The sequence below is a fragment of the Eptatretus burgeri genome, chromosome 8 (assembly GCF_056783735.1).
Source record: "Eptatretus burgeri isolate ZD-2024b chromosome 8, Ebu_testis_v1, whole genome shotgun sequence".
In the NCBI taxonomy this organism is placed as follows: Eukaryota; Metazoa; Chordata; class Myxini; order Myxiniformes; family Myxinidae; genus Eptatretus; species Eptatretus burgeri.
In genome coordinates, this window is record NC_140968.1 from 9,352,274 (window position 1) to 9,365,823 (window position 13,550).

The 13,550-nt window shown below is 42.2% G+C and overlaps 1 protein-coding gene across 2 annotated transcripts in view; it reads right to left on the bottom strand.

Annotated features, from left to right (window-relative positions):
• The window catches only part of ETFA (electron transfer flavoprotein subunit alpha), a 78,983-nt gene that overhangs the window by 57,959 nt on the left and 7,474 nt on the right, over window positions 1-13,550 (bottom strand). For both annotated transcript variants that reach the window (XM_085890790.1, XM_085890789.1), the window contains exons 2-4: window positions 13,030-13,179; window positions 2,839-2,920; window positions 2,637-2,719 (exon numbers count right to left, since the gene is read on the bottom strand). In XM_085890790.1, the coding sequence (XP_085746916.1) occupies window positions 2,637-2,719; window positions 2,839-2,920; window positions 13,030-13,179 (315 nt within the window). The remainder of the gene's footprint in view (window positions 1-2,636; window positions 2,720-2,838; window positions 2,921-13,029; window positions 13,180-13,550) is intronic.

The following is a 13,550-nucleotide window of genomic DNA, read 5'->3' on the forward strand; positions in this document are numbered from 1 at the left end:
ACCGCAGAGTTTTCTATGGCACGTTGGCTGACAAGACTGATCACTCAGAATAAACCCGAGGGCTTCCCTTCTGAACATCCCTTACAACTCCTCTTCCATATCATGGCGAACCTTGAACCCATAACAATATATTCAACAGCTTCTTCGTCCAACTGACTCATACTTCTCCCGCTGCAGTTATCATCTCCATGCACACCTCATGAATGCCTGGCCCTCTTCCCTTCTTCATGCTCTTCAATGCAGTCTGCACTTCCTCCTCCATGATCTCCACCAACTCCTCTTTGCCCTCCACATAACACTGTAGTTCCAGCTCGCCGTTGCTTCCTCCCCGGTTCAACAGCTCCTTTAAATATCCTTCCCACACCTTCAATGCTGCCCCCAATCTATCACTATCCTCCCACCACCAACCTTAATCTCCCCCCACAACCTTAATCTCCCCCTCCTCCCCACACCAACCTTCATCTCCCCCCCCCCCTTCATGTTCTTACTATCTTCATCCCCATCACAAGCTAATCAAATGATGATCTTCCTACCATCCTCTTCCACCTTGTTGTGCAACTCCTCTTCCATATCATTACTCACCTTATCCACAGTTCTTGCTGCTTTCTTCTTTTGCCCATACACTTGCAGCAACATGGATACTTGGATTTTATATTATGTAAATATGCTTCAGTTATGGTTTATCAGGAGATCTCCGGTCATGTTTCCAGGAAGAAGAATGAGTATGTTGGACCTTGGCACTTGAAGAAAGGAATAGACTCGGAATCCGAACGTCTCGGATGTCTTTTCTTTCACGCGAAAGTATCACTGAAAATTTGAAGTAGATCTCAGGAAGAGAATATGGTTCGTATGGTTATGTGCAATGAATGTCAGAAGATGAAGCTGGAAAGAAAGCAATAAAGGTTGTGGTGGATTGAAGAAAGCCAAGAGGCCATCCTAAAGACACGGATTGAAACCGTCAAGAAGGATATGGAATGTTAGGGTTTGCATAAAACTGACACAATGGATAGATCCCTATGGTGGAATTCTGGCATTTGACCAACTCCCTGGAAAAGGGGGAAATTGTCCTAAAATGTTTGTTGTTGATGTTGTTGTTGATCCATAGCATCAACGGTTGTGCCCTCAGATGGAAACACTACACAGGCACCAGCCATTTTAGAAAATTCAGAACAGATTGATAACCAAACTTTGTGAAACAGAGAAAATGAAACTGAAATTGTATGAAGCACTTATTTTAAAGAGGAAGCCAATTGAAAAGCACTTCGAAGTCTAAGTCTTCGGATCCTCACCAAAATTAAGAAACAGAAGTCTGTCGAACTAAAAACACAGTGACCAGGTAAAGGAGCAGGCTGTACAAACTAAACTTGATTAGCATGTCGGCAGCTGACAAGCGCCATGACGACGTTGCTGCGTCTCTTTCATTTCCAAGTTTGTTCCATCGTCGCCGCATAGGAGCCGCTTTGCCATGGCCTCCTGTCGAGGACGTGGCGTGCAGAGTGGCTGCGCCTGAGCAGGCAACTCGCTTGACGAGCCGTTCCAAGCTACATGGCCCGAGACTCTCTGGGTTTATCGCTGAGGATGTGACCGATCTGTTGAACGTGGCATCACTGTGTCAGTGCCTGTCCGATATGTGGGAGTGGTGGAGTCGAGTGTGGTCACGGAGGGAGGGCACCAGTACGACAACCGAGGCCGAGAGGGTGTGGTTCGCCCAGCAGCGTTCGGAGTGGGCTCACTGTTGGGCAAACAGGGTGCTCTGGATGCTGAAGCGGGACGCACTCGGTCTCATGTTGTGTGTGGGGGCGGGTGGTCCCGGGTTCTGGGGTGGTGATTCCTGCTGCTCTGCGTCTGCAGGTCCATTCCTGCAGCCCGTTTGTGGGGCCTGGGCGCACGGACCGCAGCGGTGCTGGCTCTGTGTACCCTGCTCGATGTTTGCGGACATGGTACAGGTGATCTCTTCGCTGATGTCAGCGCTCCGTGTGCCCTGGAGGAGAGCTTTGAGCCGTACAGACTCCATGCCTGGACATTTTTTGTTGCAATTTAAAACGTCTCTTTTCGCTTTCTGGCTCATTTGCATTTTCATTGTATACATTTATTTCATGCAATTTTATATTATATTATTATTCTTCTTTCTTGAGATATATGAATTTGTAAGTTTGTTTTACTATTGTAAACTTGACAAATATCAGTCTTCGGACTGCCTTGTCGTGTGTTTGAAGTTCTCAATAAACCGAAATTAACGAATGAATAACAAAGCAACATAGTGGGAGTACTTTAAAATCCTCCTTTGGCATGTTAGTCAAGCACCTTCCCAATTTTTATAAAAAACAAACACCAATAGTACAATGTCAAAACTGAATGAAAGGATTCAATAGTTATGGGTATGGCGGTAACCATCGAGTGGTGAGGGCCACTAAACCAGCATTCAGGTAATGTGGGTTGAAATCCAGCTGAAAGGAGCATAAAATTCACATTTTGGATTCCAAACTTGTAAGATCATCACCGAGAATGACAACTTTAGATGTAATCTTTTAACGCTCTCAGGGACTTGAAACAAGCACCAAAGCACTACCTATGAAAATGCAGCGCTGCAAGTATCGATCATTTGCACGACAGACAAGTAAAACAGCAATAATTACTTTTCCAAAAGCTGACGCTCCGGCACAGATGTGGCTGAACTGGAACTGAGTCTGTGCTGCCAAGACGACAGGAGCTATTTCTTCTGCATCAACACAAACAACGCAAACAGTTATTTTATTTTTAGAATAAACTCACCTTTACCTGCAACAGCAAAAGCAAGGTGTGCAACTCAAATCAATCGCTCCACCAGTAAAGGCTCACCTGCCATGAGTCCTTTGTAAGCACTGCTCTGGACCAGGATCACCTTTTCAACACCTTTCACCAATTTCAGCTGCTCTGCAATCTGGGGAGGTGTTTTTGGACATGTACAAAAGCAAACAGAGTTTCAGCATCCATCTGACTGCTGAAGATATTGGCCTTAACGTTCAACCCAACCAAAGTTCAATGGTGTGGGAATACCCTTTAAAGTTTACACTGGGACCCCCTTCATCATAAGGTGACAATATACAGTTCAAAAATAAAAGAGGCACACTCGGATGTAAAAAAAAAACAACAAAAAAAAAAAGACATCAATGAAGGCAGATCAGGTGAAGGGATTGATAAGGGGAAGAAGATGTAAGAAGTGGATGGGGGAGCAGGCCTGGTGTAAAAATCAAATAGGCATAGATGATGGGGCAGCACATTAAAAAAAAAACAACACGTGGAGCAAAGAAAGGCACGAGCAAATGTTCCTGCATTGTGGTCCACCAGCCACCCATCCGAAACACCAGGCAATGCATCGATCCGACATGCTCTGAAACTTACAATCGTATTTGTACATAAAAAAAGAAAAGAACCAAAGCTTAATGATAAAACAGAGTTGTTATTGATCATGATGAAGTGGGTGCATCTGCAAAGTGGATAACAAGTATCCTGTGGGTCATTGCGAACTGCATTCCATACTTGAACCTAAAAATGGGACTTCGGGGGGGGGGGGGAGAAAAGTTTTCTTTGATGGTATCCAGGCTAAAATGGTGAGACGCAAATGTTGGTATTATTGCAGGACAGACATACTAGTCACGTCCTTCAGCATTCTACAGTAATAGTCATGACTTTGTGGAAAGAGGCACTCTCACACTTTATCAAAATTTATCCCTCTGCCAGTGAACGTGAATGAAGGTTAGGTTTTAACCCCTCTGTCTGAGAGCAGGCTATCTCAAAAAGTTGTGGATGAATTCGGACGAGATTTGGTGGACAGGTTGGGTGTGTGACAAGTAGTGTAGTAGATAGAAAAATCGTGCAAATTATGATACAAGCATCAAATTTGGCATTTCTGTTCTGCAGGGCTTTCTGATCAAATCTGCCCGATTGGCCATTTGAAAATCCAAATTTTGAAAAATAAAAAATAAAAACTTCCAAAAATTTGAAGTCACAGCTGGCTGAAATTCTTGAAGCGCAAGTGAACATCCCAGACAGAGAACCAAGGGGAGATGCAGTCATCATTGATGGCTCAGCACTCATCAGTGCCCTACCTCCACGCACTTCAAAGATATTTGATGACCATGCTAAAGAAGACATCATCCCAAAGGTGGAATCCTATGGTGCCAGGTACGAGAGGGTGGACGTAGTGTTCGATGTGTACAAGAAGTCAAGTCTGAAGTCCGAGGCAAGGAATCAGGAGAAGAGTGACAGGAACCAGTAAGATCCCAAGTAACTGGAGAAGCTTTCTTCGAGATGACAGCAACAAGACTGAGCCGTTTCACTTCCTTGCGGAAAAGATGTAAAGCACAGACGACACACACAGTCATTGTCACAAAAGGAGAAGATGCCATAAGCAACACAAGGAAGTCACTGGATGCTGTGTCTCCATGTTGTCATGAAGAAGCTGATACTCGAATATTTGTACACGCCAGGGATGCAACGACAGATGGAAGCAAGTCCATTATCATCAAGGCTAATGACACGGATGTACTAGTGATAGCAATATCTGTACTGCCATCCTCACAGGAACTAGGTCTTGAGAACATGTGGATTGCCTTTGACCAAGGAGCGATGGATTCCAGTCCATGAGGTATTTTCTGCAAGAAGGCCATGGGCCACATGGGTGATCATTACCATCTCGGGTGGCAAAGGTTGACTGTACTTTTTGGAAAGATCTTTGTCTGGGCCAACTTTTTGGGTATGATTGCACTCTAAATCGGTAGCTTTATTGTAGATTTTTGGGAAAATAGGCATTTTTGGGGTAAAATCGTGTTTTTTTGAAATTGCAACTGTAGAAAAAAATATCTGCGACAAAACAACATATTTGAGACTTGGAATAAATAGCTATGTAAAATACAACCATTTTGGTGTGCTTTGTGTTGGGTTTCAATCGCCGGTTACCATGGCAACAACCATTTTAGGGTAAAAAAAAAAAAAAACATGGTTTTTGATAGTGCAACTTTAAAAATTAATATCTCAGAAATGAAAAAAGATTTTTGAACCATTTAAATGATAAACACATGCCGATGCATCAGGGCAGTTTTTAAATTCCATAGTATGAGGGTAGGTTTAAGATAAATATATCGTTTTAGGGTAAAAACATCACATTTTGAATTGCATTTCTTGCTAATTTGACAGAAAACCCTGTTTTTTGAGATAAGAGGACTTTTTATTTTATCAACTTCACAGAGTATCCAAAGTCTACATGCATTTTATATCACTTTACATGTACTAGTATAGGTTGTACGAGTTACCTTGTTCAAATAGATTGGCGTTGCCATGGAAATGATCAATTTTGTGGGTAAACACGTTTTTTGACAGTAAAAGTTGAAATATTCAAAGCTTGCAAGTGAAATAATATTTTTCAGAGATCTGAAGGCTAAAACCATCCAATGCACACAGAAAGTTGTTTATTTAAATGTATAGGGCAGGTTGTCAACAAACTATCTCGTTTTAGGGTGAAACCATCAACTATTCAATACCATTCCTCGATAGAATTGTCAAAGCAGAGATTTTGAGAAGTCTTTGGTTTTAAAGGTTTTTCAATCGTACCATATATCAAAATTCCATTTTGGCTAACAATGTATATGAATTCTCTCTTATGGCAATCAACAAGTTGAACGAGACTGACGTTTCCAATGCAATGGTAATTTTGTGGAGAAACCATTGTGAAGTGTATTTAAATATTAGTGTTTTTACATCTTTTTTTCTTTTCAGGTGACTGACTGATCATGGAAGAGTCATTGCCTCCCCCAAAGCAGCGAGATGCAACGCCTCCAGTTGAAGCCTTCCACGGCAAAATCTCGAAACAAAACCTGAAAACCTTCTCCAACCTAATTAAAAAGAAGCGTGTGACAAAGGCAGATGGTAAAGAGGTAATCCTTCAGGCTGACAGACAACTGTTCGCCCACATGATTCTTGCTGCTGCGAGCCGTCACCTTGATTTGCAGGAAGTCTTTGGACACCCTCTGGGGCCCATTCCATGGTCTTTGGCAATGTCTGAGGGTCCTTGAGGAAAACAAACAAAGCTGCTCTTGCCAAAGCGCTGACCAATGATGGCATGGTAGCCGAGAATATCCCTAGACCGTCTGCAACCATTATCGATAGAATTAGTTTAGTTCAGCGCTTGAAAGGGGACAATCAGACTTTCGCAGAAGTTGCAGACAGTTGCCTGGCTCATGCACTTCATGAAGGTGAAAATAGCCAACAAATCGACATAGTTTTTGACATGTACCGCAAACAATCTATAAAGAATGCAGAAAGATCGAATCGTGGAGCAACGGAGGGTCTAGAGTTCAAGAATATCAGTCGAGGGCACAAAATTAGGAAATGGCGGAAATTCTTGCGCAGTTCATCAAACAAAACCTGTTTCATCCGATTCGTCGTAGATGAATAGAAAAGGCCAGAGAACCGACTCAAACTGGGAATGAAAGTTCTGTACGTTACATGCGAGGAACGATGCTTCAAGCTTGTCAAGGACCAATGAGAAGAAGTCATTGAAATGAAGTCTATTCAGGAAGAGGCAGACACTCGTATCTTTCTGAATGCCAGCAGAGCAGCAGAAAATGGGTGCAACGCTATTGTGATAACTGCTGAAGACACGGACATTCTGGTACTTTGCATTGGTTTCAGCAAAATCATCCGTTCACCCATGTATCAGAAGGTTGGAACAAAAACTTGGCAAAAGTACATTGACATAACCAAGATTGCCAACGCCCTTGGTGAAGATGTCTGCAAGGCCTTAATTGGCTTGCACGCCTTTACGGGGTGCGATAGGGTCAGTGCATTTGCCGGAAAGGGAAAACTGAATGCACTAAAACTTACCAAGAAGACCGTGGACTATCAGCAGTGCTTCAGTGAGCTTGGACGGTCATGGCTTGAACTGTTTGCAAAGCTTGAAGCATTCACCTGCCATCTCTATGTTTCTAACAGAGCTATAGTTGAAGTCAACCAGTGTCGTTATCAGGTCTTCACATCAAAGAGGGGGCAACATGATTTCAGCATAATTGCCACCATGCAGATATTGCCTGTTCCAGCATGCCAAGTGGGCAAATTACCAAGCAGCCATATGGCATAGATCCCTTGAATGCACTCCTGAAGTAATCCCACCAACAGATTGTGGATGGTCTACAGATGACAGCGGTGACCTTGAGATTATCTGGATGACTGGTCCACCAGCTCCATCAGCTGTTTTGGAGCTCATAAGCTGTAGCTGTGTACGCCACTGTGATGCAAAGGACTGTACGTGCATCCAAAACGGTCTGAAATGCACTAAGATGTGTAAAAACCAGATGTGTGACAACCAATATGAGGACGACGAAGCAAACACAGACGTAACCGTATATGCAGATGATGAAAGTGATGATGATGATAGCGATCAAGGAATGTAAATCTAAGACACTTACACGACAGCTGCCTGCAGGTTATTCTACCTATTGAACAAACAAACAGCCTTAGGGTGTCAGGGTGGTAGCTCGCATTCAAATTGCTCAAAAATATTACATTTCTACCAAGTTATGGATTTTTAAACTTTCACCGTCAAAAAATGTGTTTTATCCCAAAATTGGTCGTTTCCATGGCAACGTCAATCTATTTGAACTAGGTATCTCATCCAACCTAGTATGCTAATACATCTACAGTGATAAATGGACTTTTGATGCTTTATAAAATTGAGAAATATTTGAAATGGTCAAAAAAAAAAAAAAAAAAAAAAAAAAAAAAAAAACTGTACTGGGTTTTCTCTCCATTTACCGAGAAATGCAATTCAAAATGTGATGTTTTTACCCTAAAACGATATATTTATCTTAAACCTACCCTCATACTATTGAATTTAAAAACTGCCGAGATGCATCAGTATGTGTTTATCGTTTAAATGGTTCAAAAATCATTTTTCATTTCTGAGATATGAATTTTTTAATTTTCACTATCAAAAACCATGTTTTTTTTTACCTTAAAATAGCTGTTGCCAAGATAACCGGCGATTGAAACCCAACACAAAGCACACCAAAATGGTTGTACTTGACATAGCTATTTATTCCAAGTCTCAAATATGTTGTTTTGTTGCAGATATTTTTTCTACAGTTGAAATTTCAAAAAAATACGATTTTACCCCAAAAAACTACTGATTTGGAGTGGCAATCATACCCAAAAAGTTGGCCCAGACAAAGATCTTTCCAAAATGTACAGTCAACCTTTGCCACCCGAGATGGTAATGAGAAGTCCATTTTGGGTGATTGGCCCATGGCCTAAATAGGGCCTGAGAAAACTAGAGGGATCCCATACTTCCATGCGTTCACTGGATGTGACGTCGTGTCTGCCTTCTACGATAAAGGGAAGAAAACTGCATGGCAGAGTTGGAACGTCTTTGATGATGTTTCTGAAACATTCACCAATCTCAGCCAGCATCAAACATTGATTCATGATCTTGACTTTCTTGAAGTTTTTTTTTCTTCAAATTTTTCAAAATTTGGATTTTCAAATGGCCAATAAGGCAGATTTGATTAGAATCCCCTGGAGAACAAATGTGCCAAATTTGATGCTTGTATCATTTGCACGATTCCTCTCAAAAATTGCTGTTATCTGCCCCACTAAAGGATGAATTGATTGGACTCTGGTGAAAATCTGGAAACGACAATTCTTTAAGTGATTGTTCACCACTGAGAGATAGGGCCAAAGACAATGCACTGTATAGCATGAAATTTTAAAAGGTTGTGGACATATTCGGACGAAACTTTTTGGATGAGTTCGTTAGGTGAGAAGAACAAGCCGATTCGATTTTGCTTTTGGAAGTGTGTAAAACTTAAAGAAGTTTTACACCTCCTGGAGCAGAAAAAAAAAACGTTTTATTTCACCAACTACAAATGCCTCAGGAATCACTTAACCCCACTTATGAGATACAAGGTATTAAATGTTATCAATATTTCCCAACGTCTGCAACTTCAATGACACGTCTCAAATGGGAAGTACAGCAGGTAATCCAGAGATCTTGAGCAAAGGGATTTCATATTTATTTAATGCTCACCACATGTAATAAGTAATAACAAAGTCCAACAACATTAATGGATTTCATGAATTGTTAGGACCTGAGAAAATTGTTCTGCAATATTTTAGCACACAGGGAGGGATTGGACACCTCTCTTCTTCCCTCTCTACTTTTTTGTTTCGACTCCCTCTTCTGTTTCCACTTCATATGCCTCTCTTCTTCCCATATTAATTTTAAACATCTTTTCACATGTTTTCTCCAAGGACTCCAGCTATTGATGTCCGATTATCACAAGACACAGAGTGCTGGCCATGGATTTATCAAGAGTGTTTAGGACAAGTAGATTGCCAAATACATGTCAGCTCACCTTTTCAAGAACATGAAAATGATTTTTAGTCGTTATATAACTATGTAACGAAGCATACATTCCTGCAAAGTGTATATTGCTGCCACTTCCTTAACACTCAAGGGAGATCAAAATAAGAGCGAAGTCGATGGCGTGCCATTGCAAAACCCTACGCTTCCAACCTAAAAGAAAGTTGAAAGATGGCAAAAAGTTCCACCAAAAATGACCCAATATCAATTTTTGAGTCATTTTTGTTTTCCGTTTTGACCCTGGTGACCCCATGTCCCAACTCCATCGGGCATGAACTGTGTGTCAAACCCAAAAACTTGATTCATGCATCCCCCAATGTTGATTGCATTTACAAACTTTAATGAAAACTGTTTAAAATGGGCCCATAATTGCATTTTATCTTTTGACTCACTACAGGGGTCGGTGCCAAAAATTACACTGCTCTTGCACATTCGTGTCATATCGTGATCACAACCACCAAGTTTGGTGAATTTCTACACAACCGTTTAGGATAGGGGTGAGGAACCTTTTTCCTGTCAAGGGCCATTTCGATTTTTAGAACATCCTTCGAGGGCCATGCAAAATTATTGAACAGATATATCGGACTCACCTTATGCGATGGCTGGAACTGCTTCTCTTTGGCGAGGCGTTTGGTGTCAGGTGGTAGTGATGATGATGCTACTCGCAGCTGGTTTTGCAGGTTTGGGTCAGTCAGTCTTGAGCGGAACCGAGTCTTTGCAAGAGTCAGTTTTGAAAAGATCTGCTCACAGCTGTAGGTCGTCCCAAACAGTGATGCAAACTTCAGTGCATGTCTCCTCAGAATGGGAAAATCCTCAGCACGGACATACAGTTTGTAGAACTCGAGCAAAGGGAGGTTGTTGTACCGAGCTTTGAGCTCGTCATTGCTTTGCAGCTCAATGATTTTGTGTTGTAGGTTCAGGCACATCAGCTGGTTCCACATTAAACGGCGTGGCAAATATGTTCAGTTCCCTTTGTTTACTTTTCATGTCCTGGAACCTCTCTCCAAATGCCTGGAGGAGTTTTGCACACTCAGCAGCATATTCAGATGGCACAGCAGGCTTTTGTTCTTGCAGAGTGGGAAAGTAGACAGTGTTTCCCCTTTCCAGTTGCACTTGCCACAGCTTTAGTTTAGCTTCAAATGATTCAACATTTGATGGCAGAGAGCTGAGAAGCGAGTTGGGACCTTGGAGCTTGACGTTCAGCTCTGACAGGTACTTGGTAATGTCCACCATGAAGCCCAAATCACACAGCCACTATGTTTGCTACATTTGCTATCACCGAGTTCCATGACAGGTTTCCCATTCATCTCCATGAACTGTTTCACTTCTTCTCTCAGTGAGTAAAACCTTGTGAGCATATTTTCGTGACTCAGCCACCGCACCTCACAGTGGTAAACCAGATCTCCGTACTCTGACTCGTTCACTCAGTATCTCCTTGAACTGGTGGCTGTTCAGCCCTCTGCTTTTGATGACGTTTATGGTGGAAACGACAGTTGTCATCACATTTTTGAGCTTCAGGGACTGTGCACACATATTCTCTTGGTGTACGATACAGTAGCATACAACTAACTCACTTGGATCGAGACTGAGATGACTCATTTCTTTTTTGACCAATGCAGTCAATCCCTTTTGCGCACCAACCATGGCTGGTGCTCCATCCGTGGCCAGGCCACTTAACTTGTCAAACTGCAGTTCGAATTTGTTCATAGCCAAAACAACTTGCTTAAACAAATACTCACCTTTGGTGGTGGCATGCATGGCTTGCAAAGACAGCAACTCCTCGCTCGTATCAAACTCAGCTGTAATCCCCCGCACAAAAATGGCTAGTTGGGTGGTGTTTGTTATGTCCGTTGTCTCATCGCAGGCCAGAGAGAAAAACTGGAAATCTCTTGCGGTGTCCTTCAGTGTTTTCTCAATATCTTGTGCCATTTCAGTAATCCGATCTGAGACAGTTCTTCGAGACAAACTGACACTTTGGAACAATTTTACTTTGTCCGGTGTGAGCAGCTGCGCAGCGGCAACAAGGCACTCCTTCACAAATTGTGCTTCTGAATGCGGCATCAGCTTCTTAGCGATTAGCTCACTCACCACAAAACTAGCATGCGTAGTGTTGTCTCGGTCAGATTGTGGTCTTATGAAGACTGCTTGTTGAGCAGCAAAAATCCGCCGAAGAGCGCTAACTTTATCCAAGCGCATTTGGCCTTTCAATTCGTCCAGTTTAGCATGTTTCGAGCTGTAACGATGTTCGAGGTTGTACTTTTTCATCATCGAGAGCGCTTCCCGAGAAACTTGGCATACCGGCTTGCCTTTTACTTCCACAAAAAAATAATCGTTTGCCCAATTCTCTTGGAAAGTGCGACATTCCGCATCTACTCTTTTCTTGTTAGTCGCCATGTTTGCATATACTGAATGAAATGATAACGAGATTACGCGATCATACATTACGTTACGCACGTGCAGCATTCACTGACCCTGAACGTGAAACAGACAGATGACAGCTGTCCGTTTAATTAATATTTTTAGGAAAAAAATAATCTCTGTCTGGAGTTTTTTTTTTTTGTGTTATATTTCTGAGGTTGCTTTTGTTTATTTTGAGCAAATGAAGTGAGTTTCATACTTAACGCGTGCACATGAGATGGGGAATTTTTTGTCATGGGGAATGATGCATGCCGGGAGATAAAGGCATCGTCGGAGACATGAAAGACCCAAATAATATCAGACATGGTGTATATTTCCTTCACTGATTTTAATAAAGATATCTCCCGCATCATCAAAAAAGAATTTTTAGTCATGATATAAGTTATTTGATCGCTGATCCCAAATCCAGGCCGAAGTAACCGGAAATTGCGTATACAGTTGTGAACAAGTTATAGGTAAAGTCAGAAGCAAATGCAAGAAGAATTCTACGTTCACTCCAAGTATTTATTTTTTTTAGATGATATCCTGTTCTCGGCGGTGTAGTTGTCGTTGTGAAGGTAATGTTGAGGATTTTTTTTTTTTTAGATGAGATCCTGTTCTAGGCGGTGCAGTTGTTGTTGTGAAGGTAATGTTGATGTAATATTTATTTTTGCAGATGAGATCCTGTTCTCGGCGGTGTAGTTGTTGTTGTGAAGGTAATGTTAAGGTAATATTTATTTTTTCATAGCAAAAAGACTTTAATTTGATATATTTAAGAAGCGAATGCAAGAAGAATTCTACGCTCGCTTCTAGGCTTTGCCTATTCCATATTATGAATTGCCTTGCGGGCCGAATCGAACGGTCTCGCGAGCCGTATACGGCCCGGAGGCCGGAGGTTCCCCACCCCTGGTTTAGGAGATAGTGTGACGGACAGACAGACAGATCTGATTATTATATTGCCCCCCGCTTTCTTTTTAAATGGTGAGGATAAATATGTCCCAAAGTGCTTAGCGCTCATTAGTTCCAAAGAAAAATACCTGAACTGTTACCTTTCATGGCCATACCAAACTGGCCAAAAGTGACACATGGAGTCGACACACAAAGCAATGACAAAAAACATGAATGAAAAAACTGCTTTAAATTATCTGAGCACGTTCCTGGAACCAGAGATCAAAAATTGATAAGCGACTGCATGCATAACCATAGTAATGACAGAATTCATTCTTCGCTTTACCCACCGAAGCACAGTCATTCCCAGCAAGTAGGCAAGACACTGAGCCCCCAAGTTTGTGAGCAGCTGAAATGGCATTCAACGTGACAGGTGCCACGGCTCCAGCAATGGGCTCTGCAACCACAAGAGTGCTTTGCAACCTCCGTAAAGGCACAGCCTGAAGGTGGAAAAAAACAAAAAACAAACAAACAAAGAAAACAGCAATACAAGGAATAACTTGAGGAATTAAATCAGATTTTAACAGTTGCTGTTGAGATGTCATCAGAATCAACTTGGTTTCCGTAGCCTGGCATTGGCGTAGCGGTTAGGGTGGTGGCTTGGGATTCTAGGGTCCTGAGTTTGAGCCCCCGTTGGCCGCTGAATTAACACCAGGGGGTTGGGTGACTCAGCCTGTCATCCTTCTGAGGTCAGCGAGTTTATCACCAGTGTACTGGTAATAGGAGCACTGCATCAGCGGCATAGCCGTGCCCCAAACCAATGATGCAACCAGCAGCCAAAAAGTCTGAACACTAAGGGACTTGGTTTCCA